This window comes from Gallus gallus, chromosome 5 (genome assembly GCF_016699485.2).
Source record: "Gallus gallus isolate bGalGal1 chromosome 5, bGalGal1.mat.broiler.GRCg7b, whole genome shotgun sequence".
Taxonomy (NCBI): Eukaryota; Metazoa; Chordata; class Aves; order Galliformes; family Phasianidae; genus Gallus; species Gallus gallus.
In genome coordinates this window covers 7,087,686-7,108,452 of record NC_052536.1, presented here as the reverse complement: position 1 = coordinate 7,108,452, position 20,767 = coordinate 7,087,686, and the positions used below count along the sequence as shown (strand labels likewise).

The 20,767-nt window shown below is 39.1% G+C and overlaps 1 protein-coding gene across 7 annotated transcripts in view; it reads left to right on the top strand.

The window, feature by feature from the left end:
* The window catches only part of OVCH1 (ovochymase 1), a 37,242-nt gene extending 17,657 nt beyond the window's left edge, over positions 1 to 19,585 (top strand). For 2 of the 7 annotated variants that reach the window (XM_046942216.1, XM_046942215.1), the window contains exons 2-25: positions 1,733 to 1,807; positions 1,931 to 1,999; positions 2,958 to 3,069; positions 4,134 to 4,243; positions 5,014 to 5,105; positions 5,906 to 5,962; positions 6,066 to 6,238; positions 6,440 to 6,535; positions 7,114 to 7,265; positions 7,939 to 8,134; positions 9,370 to 9,393; positions 10,489 to 10,579; positions 10,678 to 10,811; positions 11,219 to 11,359; positions 12,179 to 12,309; positions 12,689 to 12,782; positions 13,610 to 13,741; positions 14,156 to 14,236; positions 14,427 to 14,613; positions 15,998 to 16,067; positions 16,606 to 16,801; positions 17,206 to 17,357; positions 17,709 to 17,877; positions 18,328 to 19,585. In XM_046942216.1, the coding sequence (XP_046798172.1) occupies positions 2,979 to 3,069; positions 4,134 to 4,243; positions 5,014 to 5,105; positions 5,906 to 5,962; positions 6,066 to 6,238; positions 6,440 to 6,535; positions 7,114 to 7,265; positions 7,939 to 8,134; positions 9,370 to 9,393; positions 10,489 to 10,579; positions 10,678 to 10,811; positions 11,219 to 11,359; positions 12,179 to 12,309; positions 12,689 to 12,782; positions 13,610 to 13,741; positions 14,156 to 14,236; positions 14,427 to 14,613; positions 15,998 to 16,067; positions 16,606 to 16,801; positions 17,206 to 17,357; positions 17,709 to 17,877; positions 18,328 to 18,350 (2,592 nt within the window). In that variant the 5' untranslated portion in view covers positions 1,733 to 1,807; positions 1,931 to 1,999; positions 2,958 to 2,978 and the 3' untranslated portion in view covers positions 18,351 to 19,585. Of the gene's footprint in view, positions 1 to 1,732; positions 1,808 to 1,930; positions 2,000 to 2,957; positions 3,070 to 4,133; positions 4,244 to 5,013; positions 5,106 to 5,905; positions 5,963 to 6,065; positions 6,239 to 6,439; positions 6,536 to 7,113; positions 7,266 to 7,938; positions 8,135 to 9,369; positions 9,394 to 10,488; positions 10,580 to 10,677; positions 10,812 to 11,218; positions 11,360 to 12,178; positions 12,310 to 12,688; positions 12,783 to 13,609; positions 13,742 to 14,155; positions 14,237 to 14,426; positions 14,614 to 15,997; positions 16,068 to 16,605; positions 16,802 to 17,205; positions 17,358 to 17,708; positions 17,878 to 18,130; positions 18,206 to 18,327 lie in introns of all 7 variants that reach the window. The other 5 variants (XM_046942217.1, XM_046942218.1, XM_040702103.2 and 2 more) reach the window with 4 other exon arrangements.
* Positions 19,586 to 20,767: the final 1,182 nt, after the last annotated feature.

Here is a 20,767-nt window from a genome sequence, read left to right as displayed (position 1 = left end):
GAATAGTCTTAGGTGAAAACTTTTTGTCTCTGGCCATTTTTGGAGTTTTAATTTGCTTAATTTTCAGTCAAAATTTGGCTTCCCAAAAATGTCCTAACAACTGAAAAACCATGGGTATGAATCTTTCTGGAAAATTAATTGATAGCATTATGGGCATTTTGTAGCAAAATTTTAGTTTGCTGATGTTTTTAACAGTGTTTGCCAAACCTTGCTATTATCATAAACCCTAATAAATAGCCTGACTAGGAGCTATTTTTTTTTGTATCAAGCAAGAGGTCAAATTAATTTATCAAATGAGTTTTGCCGGTCATAAAGGACACAAATCCCAACCACAGAAACTGAAAGTAACGAGACAGAATGGCATAGTACTCCCAAGACGAGACTGTATTTGTAGAGGGGGAAATGTGTTTGTGAGTACCTGAATTAGTTAATGTTTTAATTCTGGGAGTAGAGGATGTATGGAAAAGCTGGTCTCTGAAATAAGATGAAGGCTTAGTCTGAAACAAGCAAACATAAAGTTAACCATTCTCAGTGTGTGCGTGTTTATGTGTGATTTGTTTGTAAATATATTAAAATTGAATGATCTTTTTTAATTATTCTTCTCAGGGTCTTTTGTATGCATGTTAAATGCCTCTTGTTTTATGGAAATGCTAGGCAGTAATGGGATTATGAGAGTTAAACTGCATTTTCTTGTTACATCGGAGTGAGACGTAATCTGTATCAAGTAATTGGAATTACAGTAGATCTAAATTAGTGTAAAATAAATTTGCTTGAAAATTGAAATTAATGTTAAACTATCAAAACTTAAATACATCTAATCCCTATTAAAAGTAAATTAAATCTACTCTCAGTAGATTTCTACTTCCCAGGAACTACTGGATTCATAAATGTATTATATGAAAGCATTTATAAAGTGTAATATTTAATCAGTTGCATTTTTCTAAGATGCAAAATTATTAATTTTATTGAATAAATAGGTTTTCTAGTTTTCTAGCACTGACCTTGCAACAAGTTCAGAAGATCAGCAAAACTTAAAAGCTCATTTTTCAATCTGGTCGTGTCAGTGGTCCACTAACCTTAACTGAAAGGGCAAAAGGGGGACCTTAAGTTATTCAATTATGAGGGCCCCTCTGAAACTAATGCCTCCTATTTTATTGTGTTGGCCTATGATATCAGAGGTGGATGCTGGTGGTATGGCAGTAGAGGGTGAGCCTTCGCACCAGTATTCTGTTACATGTTGCTGTGTGACAGATGGCAGCAGAGGACACTGGCAAAATGGCATCTGACATGGAAGTGTGATGAAGCAAAGGTGTAGAACTAATTCCTCCATGTAGAAAAAATGTCACCCATTGAAATTTATCAACACTTAGTCAATATTTGTAGAGACCAACCAGTGGATGTGAGCACAGTGATGATGATGATGAGTGTCCTCCAGAGGTACAGATTTTTACAAGTGTGGCATGCAGGTTTGCCTTCATTGCTGGCAAAAATGCATAGCTAACGGTGGTGACTGTTGAAAAAGGGTGTTTTGTAGATGAATTTGCTCTATCAAATAGTGTTATTGTGCTCTTTGTTGTAATTTCCATGGAAATAAAAAGGGGGCGTTATTTTTGGAAAAACCTATGTGCAAAGATATGGGATGCTAACAGGATGAGGCCAGCTCTACACTGCGATTTGGAGCAGGCGGGTGGATGGGGATTGTCGTAAGACTTGACCTTTGCCTTTGTTTCAGGAGTGATGCTGGCAGTGCTGCTTGCCAAAGCTGTGAGTTTTAGGAGCAACAGAAGCAAGCCAGTGAGAGAAATAGGTAAATCATTGTTGCCTCTGTCTGTGCATACTGTATGAAGATAGCTTCAGAGGGAGGAAGGTTAAAAAAAAATAAAATGTGTAGTTAGACGAGAAAGCCTGTATTCCTGTTTTGTCATCCCAGACAAGAGACAGGTTGTACAGAACATGCCATTCTGTGCTGCTTCTTCCTGATCTCGTGGGCTGCTGCACAGTAAGTGTTGCCTCTCTGCCATAAATGTGAAATGAAGTCATTGTTTCTGCGTTTGCCAGTGCAGATGTTTGTATTTCTTATCAATAATCTGTCAGGTGTTGTTTGCACAGCGTAATTACTGAGATTTTTTCTTCTTTTTATTCACATTTTCCTGCTGGATGGCATCATTCCAAGGGATGTCACTGTGGTGGGTAATCAGAACTTTGCAGCATACAGAACTGACATTGTGGATTTGAGGCTTTTGTTTTGTCCCTGCAAAACGCAAAAGAATTAATGAAGGAAAACAGCTTTCGAAGTTTCTGTGATTACAGCTGATCTTATCTGTCTGAAATGATGTTGGTGATGCAGGTTTTGGAAGTTGCAGAATTAAATGCCTCTGCAGGACCTGTAGGAAAACTTCAGTCTTAAGAAGTTCAGTATGTCTGTAACATAAGAAATAATAGAAATAGGGTTTGTATTCAGTTGCTTCTTATGAATTTGCATATTCAGGGCAAAAGTTGATTTCTGTTTTCCTGTTCTAAAACTGATGAGACAAAACTTTTAAGTGGTGAATTCAGAAGGTAAGTTATCTTATGGCTTCTGTTTTTTGAAATCTCTTGATGTAGCTACTAGTTTGTTCTTTATTTAGGATTCAGACAGCCTTCTAGGAGACTTGCATTTGTTATTAAAATGCAACTTAGCCATCAAAGTGACTTGGAACTGGTGCTGCTGAATGCAGCAGTACTGTAATATTTTTAAAAGGCTAATTGAATTTCAGTTGTTATTTTACAGTAAAGACATCTGTAATGAATGAAGTCTTATGAAAGAATCACGGTCTGTTACGTTTGAAAAACTCAGCCGTTCAGCTAAGTGCTTTATGGCTCGATTAATGAGTAACTTCAACTTCAATTAGTTGATGTTCTCCCGTGGTGCAATATTTGGGCTTCTTTTTCGCTATAAAAACTCTCCTTGTTTTCAGACTGTCACTTAGCACCCCAAGATGTGTATTACTTCCAGTAAGCTGCTGTTACTCCTGCTGGGGGTTGTTTGTATTACAGAGTCCCGTGCTGTACCACACATTCTTCAGAAAGGTAGGATCAAAATTTCACATTTAGCTTTAACTATTTTGTACATGCTAAAGGTTTTGTTCATAGGCAGTGACAGCAGTGACTGCTGAAATAAAGAAGCTGCGCTAGTTAGCTTCACCCACTGAGATTTTGATCCTGAGTGCTGGTAGATGAGGTACAAGGTAGCATTGGAATAACTTGTCTGGTTTTAATTCTTTGGTTTTGTTCCGTTCCAAGTCTGTAACATAACGTTATCTTTTAATGAGTAATTTTCAAGCAACTTCTGACTGTTTTCTTGATGATTCAAAATGAGTAAAATAAACATGAATTATAAAGAACTAAATTAAGTACTCAAATTTGCAACAGATTAATGAAGGTCCTAATTTAACAAGTTACCTGTGGGCTGCAAACAAAACGAGTCTTCCCTTACATTGTCTTAGATCTTAAGATCCAGAATATACTTCTTTTTGGCGCAGGTATTGATTGCAATTGTTCTCTTTCCTTTGTGAAGAATTACTGATCTATAGCAAACTAGTAAAGAAAGCGCTGACTGTTTTTATGCTTCCATTTTAGATTTGCAGCTTGATTTCCTAAGTTCTGCAAAGCACTTTTTTCACTGCAGAATTCTATTCTGGCTGTCAAAACAGATGTGGTATTTAAAGCATTACAATAAGCTGCTCATTTCAGCAGTCCAACATGTAGCTTTCTGTCCAGCAATATTCTCTTGCTTCATTACAGTGCCATAAAGGTGAAGCCGATGCAGCTTACATAGAAATTTCTCATCCAACCAATGATGATTTTATTTTTTTCCCCCATTCTTAAGCCCAGGACCAAATTCTTTTGGGTACAAGCTAAATCTCTTTACAAAAATCTTGTTTCAGAGTCCTTTTTCTTGCTCATGGCAGTGCAGTGACTATCCCAGTGTAGATTTAGTCTGGGCAGCTCATTATGAATTGTGGTTCCTGCCCTGGTAGAGGCACTGCACCTGACCTATGTTTCAGGCTGTGCCTTCCAATTGTATTTTACTCAAAAGTGGGGAAAATGAAATCTAGATTAAATTGTTCCTTTTTCCTGTTTTTACCCCCCAGATCCTAAGTGCGGGCAGAAAGTTCATGAGACAAAACCATGGAGTTACTTCAACCTTTTCACTCGGATTGTTGGAGGGAACCAGGTGAAACAAGGCTCACATCCATGGCAGGTTTGCACAAGCAAATGTGGTTTTATCTTCAGAACAAAGTCCTTCTTTTTTTTTTTGTTTTTACAGAAATGAGAAAAGAAGAAAACCGTTATACTTTGTACATATTTCCACTTAGAATGTATCATTGAGCTGCGCTCTGTTTTTATAGAACTTGGGAGCAGACAGAGAGCATATAGATCTGTTATGCTCTATGACAAGCCTTTGCTTATCATTTATTATTTTATCATTAGTTCTGAAAAGAGTGTGTTTAGATTAGTCAGTGTAAAGAGGCATGAGCTGAAGAACGCTGAAGAACACTTCAGCACCCCAACCATTGTCTAGGATCACAGACTTGCAGTTTGGAAGATGGGATACCTCGTGGTGCTTGGTGTTTTAAGCTTAAAAACAAACCGGATAAAGACTGTGGTATAGATGTCAAAGACTCTCTCATGCTCTGTTTTGCCCAGTGACCTACAAAGGAAAAATTCTCAACTTACCAGTAACCTTCACACAATCTTGAGTAGTTCAGTGAATTGGTATTTATTATATGTATGTTGCTTTTATCCAGGTCTGAAGTCACAACCAAGGGGAACAGCAAGGTTTAGGATCACTTATGCTCGAGGAACATAATGCCATGAAAATCTGTTTGACTGAAGTGCTGCATGAACCTTAGCTATGTGAATCTTTAAAGAATACCTGTGTACATAACTCTGCCCTTTCTTCCTCAAGTGCAGTCAGAGCAGATATAAAGATCTTATGCATTTAACATGTCATCTTCTTATGTGAAACAGGTTTCCTTAAAACGAAGAGAAAAGCATTTCTGTGGAGGCACCATTGTTTCTGCTCAGTGGGTGGTCACGGCAGCTCACTGTGTCTCGGACAGGTATGGATGTGATCTTTCAGGAGCAGGCTGCAGGTGCAGAAGAACGTTGATTGTAAAAGCATGTATAATGTAGCATCTGTTTCTGGAGATTACTCACAGATGCTGCTCTTTCATTTGTAACCAGTATTTTCCATGTTATATCAGGAAGGGGGAAAAGACAAAACCTTTGAACATTTCAAAAATAAGAGTAAATAGCCTTTCAAGCCAGATAGAGACTGATTTTGAAATTGTAGGTTTACGGCTGTTTACGAGGATGGATAGTGATAGGACAAGAGGGAATGTTTTTAAACTGAGATGGGGGAGATTTAGGTTAGATATTAGGAGGAAGTTTTCACCCAGAGGGTGGTGACACACTGAACAGGTTGCCCAAGGAGGCTGTGGATGCCCCATCCCTGAAGACATTCAAGGCCAGGCTGGATGTGGCTCTGGGCAGCCTGGTCTGCTGGTTGGCAACCCTGCACATAGCAGGGGGTTGGAACTTGATGGTCTTTTTGGTCCTCTTCAACCCAGGCCATTCTGTGTTTCTATGATGATTCTATGTTTTGAGTTGGTACTAGCGACCCTAAGACAGGATTCACAGTGTTTTTGAAACATGATCTGCGAATGCTAGAGAAGTGGTCTTATTTTTTTTCTGTACTTCCCTGGAAGTCTTTTACATCTTCCACCGGAAAAGCAGTGTGATCAAACAACTTCAAACACAAGAATAGGATCTTGTTCTTTAGCAGACCACTTAAGTACAGATAGGAGTGTAGCAAAACTTATTTTTTCACTGTTCTTGTGTCTTCCGGTTTCTGCTGTAGGGCTGATTCAACGCATTTTGACTGTACATATTATACTCGAAAATCTGAAGATGAAAGGTATTAGATATCATTAGTAAAACTCTTCTGTTTACAAACAACTACACTCTTCCTTTCACTTTGAAGATGCTGTAGTTGAATTTTTATTTTGCACTTCTTACAGGAACCTACTCAAGTATTTGAATGTCACTGCAGGAGAGCATGACTTAAGAATCAGGGAGAATGGAGAGCAGACACTCCCTGTTAAATACATCATTAAACATCCAAACTTTGACCCCCGAAGGCCGATGAACTATGACATAGCCCTTCTCAAGCTTGATGGAACCTTCAACTTCAGTAAGACCATATTTATCTATGGCTAAAATAAAGAAGAAGCAGCACAGATAAATTATCAAATGTTAGATGAATTTTTTTAGATGCCATAAAAATAATTCCCTTTTAAAGAAGTGAGAAATGAAACACAGGGTTTTTTGTTGCTTTCTTTTTTTTGTGATGATGCTCTTCTAACTAGCTATCAAGAAATTTCATGTATGGCAGGTTCATCAGTTTTGCCAGCATGTCTTCCTGATCCAGGTGAAAAATTTGAAGCAGGATATATCTGCACTGCATGTGGCTGGGGCCGCTTAAGAGAGAGTAAGTTACTGAAAGTGTTCTTTGACATTCTGATTTCACAGTGTTTTTGTCAGTCCTTCATTCCTGTGTTCTTCCTTTTCTTAAAATGGGCAATGAATTGTCTAGCAAATCTGTATCTGCGTAGAAAGCAAATGTCTTCAGATCAGTGAGTTTTCTTATCAGATTTTCTTACTCAATTTTAGACATTTTTTTGAGAATTCTATCTGTTCCAGTATGCAGTGTTTATTTCTGAAGCCAAGAGCTTGACTGCATAAGCTGTATACAGACCAGAAGTAACTGTCAACTGAGAATAAGATTGCAGTCGCAAAATGGAATCTCTGCTAGCTTCTGTCTATCTGTGGATTATTTCAAAATGATCACAAAAATATATGGACGTGTATATTATGTTGGAGACACTTCAAAACTTATTCAAGTCAGACTGCTTTTATATGCAAAACTGTATGTTTATCAAAACACGTTCATAGCCATAGGAAGACATGGAGCAAGTTTTCAGCATGTTTTTTTTTGTGTATTAGCAGTGACGTTAAAAGTTCACCACTCAGCATTTCATTTTGAACAATTTGTTTTTGTTGTTTCAGATGGAGTGCTCCCTCAGGTTTTATATGAAGTCAATCTACCAATTCTAAATAGTATGGAATGTTCCAGAGCATTGTCAACTTTAAGGAAGCCCATCCAAGGTGACACTATACTGTGTGCTGGATTTCCAGATGGAGGAAAAGATGCCTGTCAGGTCAGTTGAACAGAGGGCCTTGTGCACTTGATGTGTTTCTCAGAAGCTCAAGTTTCCAAGTGCTTAAGTGAATAAATATACTATAATTTTTGTATTCTATTTTGATGTGTGAATTCTTTAAAAGGATCTGTATGGGAGAATGCACTTAATTCCATGATCTATTTTAATTATTGTGTGAACTGCATGGCAGGTTCCTGACAGCAACTTCACAATGTATCCCCGTGCTGTAGCGTTTAGGGCTTTTTAACTTCAAGGCACTTGATAAACATTGATTAATAAATGTTCCTAGCGTGGTATGGAGGAAGTTAGAAAGTATTGCCTTGGAGAACAAGAGAAAAAATGGTGGTTCCTTGTCTTGGGAACATGTTAAAATGAAAAAACAAGAAAACAATCTCCTTGCTCCTTTTGTCATGCTTAAGCACAGCATATATGCAGCTAAGTGAATTAATTCATCTCTCCTGTCATCCCAATCCTGACTAAAAACAATAAAAAGGAAAGTCTTTTTTTTAAATGTTTTTTTTTAGTTGTTTCTTTTTTCTTTTTTTCCAAATGACTACTCCCTGTGTGGCAGGTTTACTGCTGCACTACAAAAGATGACTCAATAAACTCTTCAAGGCTAGCTCAGTGGTTCACGTGCACTTTTGTGACCTGTGAGTTTTGGGGGTTCTTACAGGGAGACTCTGGGGGTCCTCTCTTGTGCCGACGTAAGCATGGTGCCTGGATTCTTGCTGGTGTGATTTCCTGGGGGATGGGATGTGCTCGTGGCTGGAGAGGTAATGAGATGAAGAGACATTACGAAAGAGGGTCTCCTGGAATATTCACAGACCTCAGTGCAGTGCTTTCCTGGATTCAAGAAAATATGAGTGCTGGTATTAAGTCTCTACAAAAATTTCTCTCTCACCTCTGTCATTTTTCTCTCATAATCATATTTCATTTAATTTTATCTTTTTCAAGATACAGTACTAATATTTCTCCCCCTGGAAACTAGCTTCAGAGGCTGAGGGAGCTGGGGCTGTTTAGCCTGGGGGAGAGGAGGCTGAGGGGAGACCTTATTACTCTCTTCCAGTACCTGAAAGGTGTTTACAGTGAGAGCGGGGTAGGTCTCTTCTCACTGGTGACAGGTGACAGGACGAGGGGAAATGGCCTCAAGTTGCACCAAGGCAAGTTTAGGTTGGATGTTAGGAAACACTTCTTTACAGAAAGTGTGGTTAAGCACTGGAATAGGCTCCCCAGGGAGGTGGTTGAGTCACCATCCCTGGATGTGTTTAAGAGCTGCTTGGATGTGGTGCTCAGAGATATGATTTAGTGGAGGGTTGTTAGAGTTAGGGTACTATGGTTAGGCTGCGGTTGGACTTGATAATCTTTGAGGTCCTTTCCAACCTGAGTAATTCTATGATTAGAAAAAAAGTAAAGGACCTTCATATTGTCAAAGGAAAATGAATAGGGTTTAGCTTCTGGAAAATCTGTTTTCAATTAAAGAAAAATAAGAGAAGGGCGATGTCTTTTCTATATGAATTTACAATAATGGATCATTGAGTTTTCAGGAAAAAAAAAAAAGATTAACCAAAATTACTATAGAAACTAAAGATTATTGGCTCCAATGAGCAGAAAAAGTGATTTGGTGAATGAAGTGGGCGTGCAGTTCTCAGTTGCATTACACTGGGTTTTACTACCCACTTTTTTACACCGTTGCACTGGTACGAAGAATCTTGACTGTTACTGCTGTCAGGCTTAGCATCTCTGTGTCCCTGGTAATAAGGTGGCAGTTGGATTCTGCTACCCTATCTTGAGATGTGTAGTATTTATTCAACAGGTATATACAGAGAGAATGTTGCTCAGACTGAGAGGCCAATCAGTGTATTATTAATTCTAGATGCGTTGTCTCTAGAGTTGGTTATTCTGAAGTCAGCTTTGCCTGAACTTGTAATTTTGATTCCGCACATACTTTACTGTAGGCACTGTGAACTCAAGAATTCAAACTTACATCAGTGCTAGCTGTATAAACCTGCTATTTCCCACTGTTAAAAATAAAGCCTACGTTGTGAGTGTGAAACTATAATAACACATTCTTTTTTCACTCCCTTCCCTATCCCTCCTTCGTTAGATCTGAAAATGAAAAGTTCCACACGTGAGTACTGTTTTTTCAGCATTTTGTATCTGCATTAGAGTCTAACCAGCCTTCTCAAATAATTTCATATGTGATCTGTGAAGAAAAAAACATATTTATAGCATGACTTATTATCACACTTTAAAATGCATACTTTAAATACATAAGTTTTTTTTTCTAGCTCAGTAAGCAACTTTCTTATGTAAGATAGTACGTATGTGCAGGTGACTTCAAAAAGGAGTTTCCCTTAAGACAGGTATGTATAAAGCAGTAATTTATTGAAATGCAAATAGAATTAATGGAAAAATGTAGAACAGAACCTCAAACAATGCATAAAATCTAATTAATGCTGTCGGTTCTGTGTATGAAAGTATAGTTTCTAAACAGAAAATATCAGGTGAATTGATAGTACTTTCTGCTCATCTGTGCTGAAACTATCTACTTATCTGGTGTCTATTTCTGTGAATGGAATGTAAAAACAAAGAAAAAAGCCCAATTGTTTTCATCCTATTCCTGAATATAACTTATTTTACAGTTGAGGTTATATTTTGATTTTCTGTGTGTGTACTTTGTTTTTGATAAATGTCTTGCTGGCTTACCTTGGCAAGGAGAAGGAAAGGCAAAGAAGAGGCATTTTTACACATACCTGTACTTTCTAGCAGTAGTTATCTGGAGAAAAACACTTCTGCTTCTTCCAGTCCCATTTTGTACTGTTGCAAAAGTATCCTGCTGCAAAATAGCTAAGAATTGTCTTACAAATGGACAGCAATAAATGCTGATGTCCTGAAGTACGCATTTTTCCTCTGAAAAATCCTGATACCAAAATCATCATTTAACAAATACTTTCTTTAAGGTGATAAGCAAGCACCACTGTTTTTACACTAAAATTTGATAGGGCTCTGGCAAAGCTTGGTTTTTTTTTTTCTTCCACATTATGTGTTTTAAAAGTGACTTGCTGCAATTTCAAATAGAAGAGAGGGAAGGCATCATTCTGCCATCAGAAACAAGGTACAGATGAGCAGTCTTAAGTCTCACAATATTCTCTAGATGTTTGGTGTAACGGAGGGTTGTGTATGTGTCAAACCTGACTCTTCTTGTTCTAACTCTGCAATGCAGCATTTTGTAGTGTTCAGGATGGCAAACTCACAGACAGTGAAGGAGAATTAAATTTTCCTGGAGGTTCCGAACAGTTCTATCAAAACCATCAGTGAGTAGACAAAACAAAGACTTCCCCAGAATCTCCTTCTTGTGCCTGTGTTGTTTTCTCTTGCAGTTTTGTGAATGAGAGAGAATTTATCATTACAGATTGTGCATATGGACTCTGTTTGTACCAGAAGGGAATTATATATTGCTTCATTTTTCCCACTTCGATATAGAGCCAGAAACGTTTTGTGACTATGATTCTTTATCAGTCTATTCAAAAGACGACAGACTTGTTGGTGAGTTGCTGTCCTTTTGTTCTATAAAATAATGTCAGTGTATCCTTTCAGTCTATCAGCAGTTGAACACAGAGAGAACATTTCAGTTGATGATGTTTTACTCATGTTTTCATAATAGGATTCACTGAGACATGGTCTAAGCTGAAAGATGAGAGATTGGAAGGGGGAAAAGAATGGTCAAATGCCTGTTGGGGAACTGTGTCAGCAAATGAATTGCTGATGTCAAGGATTTCTAAATGTGCACCTTTTATTTGAGCTATCAGATTAATAGATAATAGGGAGGAATAGAAAGGTGATTTCTTTTTCAGCTATAAATTTTATAAGCGAGTGCTAGGAATTGTAGAGCAGAGTTTTCTCAAATGATGGAAGACTTTAAACAGTGATTATTCTCTGAAATGTTGTTTCAGGGAAATTCTGTGGAGGAGATCTTCCATTACCTATTTTGATTGGGTCCAATAATATAAGGCTGAAATTTGTTTCTGACAACAAGGATTATGGAACTGGTTTTTCTATGACTTATAAAGCTCTTACAACAGGTATTCTTCCTGGTAAGTCTAACTCAGAGAAAACTTATGTGATTTTTCCTAAGTGGATGGCATAATGAACAAGGTGTGTTTTGGCTGGTGTGTAGCACTGTGGGAAAACTGAGATGCCAGGAAGAGACAAGACAGACACTGTTCAGAAAAAAACCTCCTGTTACTTTACCTCTATCCTGAATTCTCTAGAAGGATTTAATTTCCTTCTCTACTTATAGAAAGTTTTAAAACTTAATAAAATCAGTCACACAAGCCAAATTTCCAGTGAAAGCTACTTTCAGTTTTGCTGTGCAGAGTGGTTTATCATCACTAGGGGGGCAGGTCCAAGGGCCATCTCCTGAGTCTGGACAATACTTAGGAAAACAGACACCTGTTGTTTCTGTTTCTGCAGCTTTTTCAACCAGTCTTATTCCTTTATAATCTGTAAGGGCAGGGAGGAATTCCCTCTGAGGGGCTTGCCACTGCATAGCAAGAAAGTCACATCTACTGACTGTGTTCTATATCTCCACTTTCATTTCCAAATAAAATTGGCAGATGTACTGACATCCCTGTGTCCTGCGCTTCTGTCACTCCCACTCAAGTAACTCACTCTGCAGTACACTGCCTGTACCACAGGGAACATGCTGTAGTGATGATTGAATGTCTCTCCTGTCTGATAACAGATGAAAAAATTTTGTCGTATTTTTCTTGCAGAAGGATTTGGCTTGCTGCTGTTTTCCTGTTTCTGTGTGAAAGCACCACAAGAGATTTTCTGGGTTTCTTTTTTTCCTTTTGTGTGTGTGTGAATGGTTTAATAGGTGCCTCAATTTTTGCTTTTCTCTGGATTTCTAGATTCTGGCTGTGAGTCCTTAGCTGTCCTTTTTGAAGAAGGAGTGTTGCAAAGTATGCACTATCCAGAGAACTACAGCAATCTGGCTGTCTGTCAATGGATTATTTGTGCACCGGAGGACCATGTAATCAAGGTATAGTATGTGCCTTTCTTGTGTTTGTGGAATGAAAGTGGGCATCATTTAGTTGACAAGAAAATGTGCAGCTAAAGACAAGCAAGATCTAGCAACATAAGCTTGAATAACACTGTTGGACACTGTTGAGAGAAACCCCTTTCTGTCCCAAAAGGCAGATAGGTTTTGATTTCTCCTTTGGGTTATAGTAAAATACGATTTCCTGGTTTAAATTTTATCGTGGTGCATTCTTCTAGCAAATTTAATGTGATGTGTGGGGTCTGAACACCACAGAGATCAGACTTTAAGAGAATCCTTGAGAATATTAAAGACCTCGTTTAGAGCTCTGCATTTCAATTAGTGAATTCAACAAGGTTCACTTTTTTCTTTTTTTTTAAAGCTTACATACCAGACTTTTGAAGTAGAAGAGAGTGAAGATTGCTCTTACGATGCTGTTACTGTGTATGAAGATGCGGGAAAAGAGGAGGAAATTGGTTTGGCTTTTAATTTTGGCATACTTTGGGGAACTATTACTTCCATGACTTTCAGTAGCCTTCTTTTACAGTGTAAACTGAAATTCACCTCCAGAGTCTCAGGTGTTGCTGTAGGTACTAGTTTCAGTACCTTGCTTGTATTGGTTCTTCTGTTCCTCTTGTGGAGACAAAAAGTCAGCTAACAACAATTGTGTGTATTTAAATTCTATATGGAATGCAATCTGACTTCATGTCTACTAATAAAAAATAATAGAAGGGGGAGGCATAAGGCAGTTAGTTATTTGTTTTTATGTAATATTTATATAGTAACGATGCCAGGTAGAACAGAAAACACCCAGGTGTTCTCCCTTTCAGTATCCAATTCTTCACTCAAGCTGAGCGTTCATGCAGTTCTTAATGCCTAGCTGGAGATTCCTTTGGTTTACCTCAAAAGAAGGAAAGGCCTGTCCCAGTCAAGTCTGATACTGGTACTGAGGTTAGCACTGGCAGATGTTAGTGTTTCAACACTGACAAGGAAACCCAAGTTTCCAATGTAATCTACATGCAGTGGCAACCTATGACTATGAGTGCTGCCATAATATCTTGTGAAATAATGCCAAGAGTCTCTTTGTTCTTATGAGATAATTACTGAACAAAGGGACAGAACTAGTAGAACAGTTGTTCAGCCTCAGTTGGCTTATCTGATCCTCCCTTGTGCATAGTTATGGGTTTGTTTTACCCTCTCATGTAACAACATTCTGTGCATTCCATGGTATGCACTGTTGAAAAAGGTAAATACAAAAAACTACATTTTAATCTGCTGTGAACCTTTGCTTTCTCATTTTTAGCTAAATCATGTGGATTTGTCCTACCAGCGCCTGTTCTAAGCTCCTCTTCTATGATGCTGGTTGTCTTTCACTCGGATGAAACAGAGACCTTTGAAGGATTCAGAGCTACGATCACTTTTGTTCATGTTACAGGTAGTAGAATTCTGTAACTTGGGGGACTGCCTCACTAGGGCAGCATAAAGGGCTCTGCAGTGATTAGTGATATTCAAAATGATTTTGCTGTAGGAGATTCTCACCTAATGCATTGTTTCAGTGAGAAAATCTTTATTGTGAACTTTCTGAGGGATTGAACAAAGGACCTGTTGAGTGGGTAAAGAAAAAACATTGGATCTCCCCCAAAACCTCAGGGTTCTGTTTTGTGTAAAAGTATTCTGGTACATTTTAAATGGTTCTTCACTACCATGTGACGATGTAATAACATAGATCCCTAGGGTACAAATCTATTCCTTCCACAGAAATGATTATAAAGGAAATAAAAATTATTTTGGAATTAAAAAATATTATTCAGGACAGCCTGCTAACACATTTGCTGTTTTCATTTGCTAGATTTAGATACTTTGGATTCTGCTAGTGTAGAAGTATTTGAAAATACAGATATGACTGAAGAAGAAATACAGGTTACTACAGGTGAGTCAACCTGAATGCTTATTTCTTCATGGGAGATAAGTTGAAAGATGTAGAAAAAAGCATTGAGGAAAAGGGGGGAAGCCCTGGAAGTTGTGGGGTGGCTCTTAAATGAGCTGTTCTGAGCTGTTCTTTGCCTCACCAATCTTAACCTCTAAAAAACTTCTTGAGACATGAATCCTTTCTTTTTTAGATGATGTTTGTGGAATGCCTTCGAATCAGCCGAGGTTCATCTTTAGTAGGATAATTGGAGGTGAAGAGGCTGTACCACACTCATGGCCTTGGCAGGTCAGCATACAAATTTCAGATCAACATATCTGTGGAGGAGCAGTTCTTGCCAAAGAATGGGTTATCACAGCTGCTCACTGCTTTAATTCTAAGTAAGTGCACTTGGATGAATCCTCTGGGAATGTCTGCGTTGCGCATTGAATCTCTGCAGGGTAATGTTTCTGCCCAGGGAGATTGGCACAGGATTCTTTTGCTCCACGTGCATGTACTGGGGTTAGAGCAGCTACTTAAGAAATAACCTACTTCTGTAGGCTTGGTTTTCATTCAGATCAGTCTGTAGAATATATATCAGGATTCTTGTCATCCATCACTTATTCTTGGATAACTTCTCTCTGGGTCATTTACAGAGCATTATTTCCTCTAGATTTTAAGGGGACACAGAGGAGGCTTTTGCGCCCAGAGTTGATGCTATTTCCTTATTAGGAAGCTATTGGTCTGTTAGTTCAGATCACATGGATGTTTTTCTGTTGTTATGGATGGAAGCCAAGAAGGTACTCTGTGTGACTTTCAGATTCTTTAAAACATTTTCTAAAATGCTAATTAATTATTCTTCTCATAGGCTGATCTGAGTGTTTCCAGTTTCAAGTGAATCATAAATACATCAATTTAAACTTCATATACCTTGAGTCTTAAGTCATTAAACATTTATTTCTTTTTTTTTAATTCTCCCAGGATTGATGATAATTCCATATTCTGATTTCATGTTTAAATAAGTTGCAATTACTGAAAATGAGGGTAAAATTTCAAAAGCCCCGAATGCCAAATATGCTTAGATATGTATATTTTCTGTTGGAACTTGAAAATGCTGTTTTGAAATTTGGACTTTGGCTTGTAAGCTTCTAAATATCAGTTTGCAAAATTTTGTGTCAAGAGCATTACTGTACTGTGTTGAAAGTATGGCTTTAAGAGTCATGGAGGATTTCTCTATTGCATGTTGCAATCATATCAGAATCTGTGTATGTGCTTAATGTGATTTCATCAGGGAGTTATGACAGACTTTCAAGGTGTGAGAGGGTTTGGTTAAGAAAACAGAGGATGAAATATTTCTGTTGCATTTGTTCATATCATTTGATGATATGAGTAATTGTGCTTTACACGTTATCCATTTTTCCCTTTATGAAAGAGACCAGCACCATCCCTGGAATGGTGCAGACCGTGATGTGGAGGCCTTCAGTTCAGCAACAGGCAGCCTTAGTCTTTATAAACCTGATCTTTCTCTTAGTTCGCTGTTTGAGGGATGCCATGGCCTCATCACAACAATGTTTCATGCTCTGTTGAAGTTGGTGAGAAGATTTCTGTAGATTGTCATGGGAGTGGGGTCTTCAAGCGGTGTTGGCCTAGGAATATATAGGGCTTTCAAGTTCATTTTGGATGGTGGAGATTATAAGAGTTTTGTATTTTAGGAATGTTGTTGTAACAGCCTGAGGATGTATTTACCCCTCCACCCCCCCCCCCCCCTTTTTTTTTTTTTTTGAGGGAACTATACAGAGACTTATGGATGGTGGTCACAGGAATTCATGATCTTACAGAGCAAGAATACAGACAGGTACTTTAAGTTCAACTTAATAAGAAAATATCAATCTTGCAAAATTATTTTTAATGTAAATGCACCTCTGAGATTGCTTATGATGCAACAACCTTCCAGCCTGAATGCTGGTCTTAATCTGCACTTGCACAATGGTTTTTATGTGACTGCCAGAGAACTTGTATCAACACAGACCTGTGCATTCATCAGTAATGAAATCTAAACCTTGGCATCCCAAGGGGTGCTTGAGTGAAGAGTATATTGTCTCTATTATGAAGATAGAAATAATAAGGGCACAGGTTTCCAGTTTACTCAGACTGGACTAATGTTTTTCCATGACTCTCTTCCTGCACTTGCTGAATGGAGTTTCCTGCACGTTTCCTGATTCATGTCTGAGAGCCGTAATCTTGACATGTTAATGTAAGGAAGTTGGTAACTTCAGCAGCTGCTTTTAGATGTTTTTCTCCTTAAGCATCTTGCATATATCCTGAATATTTATAAAACCAAAGGCTTAAATTCCCAAGTCATTGAGCAAATGTCAATGTCCTTACTTTCCTAGAAAAGATCAGTAAAGCAGTATATTATACATCCAAGCTTTAACAAGACCACTATGGACTCTGACATCGCTTTACTGCAACTGGCTGAGCCCTTAGAATTCAACCACTATGTGCATCCCGTGTGCCTCCCTGCAAAGGAAGAAGTGGTTCAGCCCTCCAGTGTATGCATTATCACAGGATGGGGAGCACAGGAAGAAGGTATGTAGTCTTTGCCATTTTGAGGGTTGAGCGGGCTGTGGCTGTATTTTATGGTTTGTTCCGTGTTGCAACATGAATTCTATCTATACTTTTGATTCCTGGAGAATTGATATGTTAAAAAGCTTTCACTTACACAAGCTCAGATGGTCTTGCATGGAAATGAGTAGAAGAAGCAATCAGTTTAGATTTAGGCCATTTGGAAAATCAAGCTGTTTTCTGGAAGCCTTAAAATAAGCAGACTATATAAAATCTAGAGATGTGTAGAGGAGAGCAGTCCTGCTATGGTAGAAGAAAAAAGCAAAGGAACTAGGAGATATTTATCATTCTTTGTGATAGAAGGTGAGGCAGGCACGGTATCATTAATTAATGCCTCTGCCAGTTTCTAAGATGTCTTTTATTTCAAGATAGAGAAAAGAGTAAAAAGTTGCATCAGCTGGAAGTTCCCATCTTGATGCTTGAAGCATGTCAGACCTATTACATAAATCTTCCCAGTAGAGTGACTCAGAGGATGATCTGTGCTGGATTCCCTCTGGAAGAAGGCAAGGACTCGTGCACAGTAAGTGGCTTTCTGATACTGGGGGTACAGCCAGATGGATTCTGAATAAGAGGAGTATTGAAACCTCTCTATGAGCTGTTTTCTTGCAAACAGGCTGTAGGTCGGGCACATCCAACCTGCGGCTGTCGCTCAGCAAGAAACAACCAGCATTGTTCTATTAACTCTGCCTCAGCTGAAAGCAGGACAGGAGAGTGCAATGCAGTGCTAAATCATGTTACGGCAAATGGTTTTAGCCAGCGTATCAAAATGCACGAACACACAAGCAGCTTAGACCTATTGTTGCCAAAGTTATCTTTTAAAAACATAAAGAGTGCTTTTAGATGATAACCACACTCCTTCGTCCTTGTGCAGGGTGATTCTGGTGGCCCATTAGTTTGTCCTTCAGAAGATGGCTCAGGATTTTACACCCTTCATGGCATCACTAGCTGGGGCTTGGGCTGCGGAAGAAAGAGCTACCCAGGAGTATACACAAATGTTGGTGTTTTTGTGGACTGGATCAAGCAGAGCATTAACAGTAGCGGTATGTATGGAAGCAAGCCAAAACAATTAAGCAAATCTTTTGGCTATTGCTAAATACTTTGAGGGTATCATTATTATTTATTCAAGGATACCGTTTTTATAGTTGGTGTGTCTAACACTCCCTGAAATTTAAGCTGTTTAAAGTATGTCTGGTGAGTGCTCAGAAGCAGGTGAATCTAAATCAGCAGTCACTTCTGAACACTTCATTGGTGTGTTGTTATTCATGTCTTTGTGTTTCTCCTTCTGATGAATAGGGCTTTTCTATGGAAATCATTCTATGATTTTTCATTACTCCTGCTTTGCTGCCACGTTTCTTAAGGCTAGCAAAGGTGAGGAGGTGTGAATTGACACGTGACAACAGTGAGTCCGCTTTGATAAGATTACTGACAGCCTTTGATGATCTTTGCAACATTTATCTCGGCTTTTTTTGTTTGCTTTTTTCTCTTTGTAGATCTGCCCATTTTCATGGTGTAACTGTCAGAAGAGCACTTCTGATGGACTACATTGTAGAACACTTCCGAAGTACAAATGTCACTAAAAGCAAAATGTGGTGAGAGCGTATTAGTTTGTGACTGCTGAAGAGATCATAAAGTAGCTGATGCTTTCCTTGATTAATTTACTGCTTGTTTTCCTGAATTGAGACTTCAACCCTTACGTGTGTGTCCTTGGGATATACATAAGTTACTTACAGGTTTCTGACACTGTTAATCTATACTAGAAAGAAGGATAGGTCACCACATACTGTATGTCAAGCATGCACTCAAACGCAGCACTGGAGAAAACAAAAAATTCCATGCAAAATAAGCATGTATGTTAAACAACTGAAGTCAGTTATCTTTCCATAAGGTCAATGAGAGTGTTGGCTCTGGCTCTGAGGGGACCTCAGCAGTGGCAGTACATCTGTAAGGATCATCGAAAGAACACCGTCTAGTGATTCATCATGTAAATCAATCTAACTGCTTGGAAAATAGTATTTTAATATGTACAAATGGTGGTCCTTGTAAGCCTGATTTGTGTGCCTATTATTAGAATGATTTGACTACCTTATTTGCCTGTTACTGTAACAGTTTTTCTACATGTAGTTGCACCAAAAGAATTTTGGTACTTGGAAAGCTGCCACCAAATGCAGAGTAGACATAACTGCGTCCAACACTGCTTGGGCTTTTGAGATGTGAAGAAGGTTCAGTGGGAGAGCCTGGGTGACTTGTATGAGCACCTTCTGGTCTGCCTGCCCAGTGGAATCACCCATCGATGTGAAGCCCCATGTATTAGCTTGTGTGCAAGACTGTGCAAGATTTTCCCATCTTGCCAGATTAGAATTCCAGTGGAAGGCATTTTCTGGGCATTAAGTGACTTGTTATGAATGTAGGGAATTCTACACAGTAAGGGCTGTGCATGGTGCAAAGACTCATCTCAACGATCCACAGCTTTGAATAAGCTGGGGTATAGTGAGTATGCTTCTCGTGCTTGATCTAAGGTTTCCCTTGCATCAACCATGGTCCCACTGTAACTGTTTTAAATCAGTTATGTACAATACGTTATTTTAGGTGGTGTCAGCAATGGAAGTGCTGACAGAAGTCTAAAGGAAGCCTTGGTGAGCTGTTGAACGTTCACAGTGTGATGTTGCTATGCTCTGTTCCAAATTTCTGTATTGAACAAAAGTTGGTGTTTTGATTAAAAAGTAACATCAGCTTTTCTGGATAAGAAAACTTCCTATTTTAACACGTTGCTTGTTGTTCAAACAGAAGTGTTCAAGACAGACAGGTGGTCCAGGCCAGCAGCCTCTGGCAGTATGCAGTAACTGGCAAACATCCTAATTAATCTATCCATATAATCAAAGAGGTACTGTGTAATTCACACGCTGCAAAGTGAGCACATCTGCTCGTAAATAGCAATTTGTTTAATGCCCAAATGGCTGCTTGCACTACAAATTGTGATGACAGGCTCCAATTAGATTTGCAGGCTGTGCTGTGCACAGCTGTGGTGTTTAGAAACTCGATCAGTATGATAGCGTAATAGGTGACATGAGTATAATCCTTGGACTAGAAAGGAAGGAAGATATTGTTTCTGCTGATATCAATGGCAAAACATTTTGTGTCCGGATGTGGAGCCCTCAGTGCGGGAGAGATGTGGACCTCATGGAGCCCATCCAGGGGAGGGCCACAAGAATGAAAACACTGCGTGGTGGGGGGGGGGCACATTCAGACTGCTTTTCAAAGATGTGTAAGGCACGGCTGTGTTACTGACAGGGTGAGGTTGGTTCCATCTCTGAGCTCTTGGAAGGGGCTCCTGGAAAGGAAGGCAGGGAGCGTACCCTGTGTGGTTTTTCGTTGTGGAAGTTTGTTACCGTTTGGCTCTGAGGGGAGCTGCCCTCTGCTGATGGCATCAGTGTAACTGTGCTGGATCGCTTGGACGTGGTTCTGCTTTACTCAATGGGAACACGAGGGCTTAAAGTGAAGTTGTTTTTCTGTTTGTTTGTTGTTGTGCTTATTAAAGAAATGCGAGAAATCACCAGTTTAAACAAATGCAAAGACCAACCCCAAACCAAGAAGCAGCAGTGAGGGGGGAACTGCAGGTGGTATCAGCTGCACTCCTATTGAGTGCAATGGACACACGGGTACGTGCGGAGCCAACGTCACTTCAGATGCTGTGTGTGTGAGGAGCCCACCTCGCTGCATTTCACTTGTTGTGGTACATGTTTGTATTGGCTGCGTGGCGCCGACCCGCTGCATTTCTGTTAGCGTGGTTTCTGAAGTGACCTCGCTTTGCTTTTGTTGTATCTTTTGAGGCTACTGAAAGCTGCAAGTTTTCTTAAGATAGCAAGCTGCTATCTGTGCTTGTGGGCCTCCCGCTGTCGGCGCGCTGTGCTGCCGGGCCTGCAGGAGCGCATT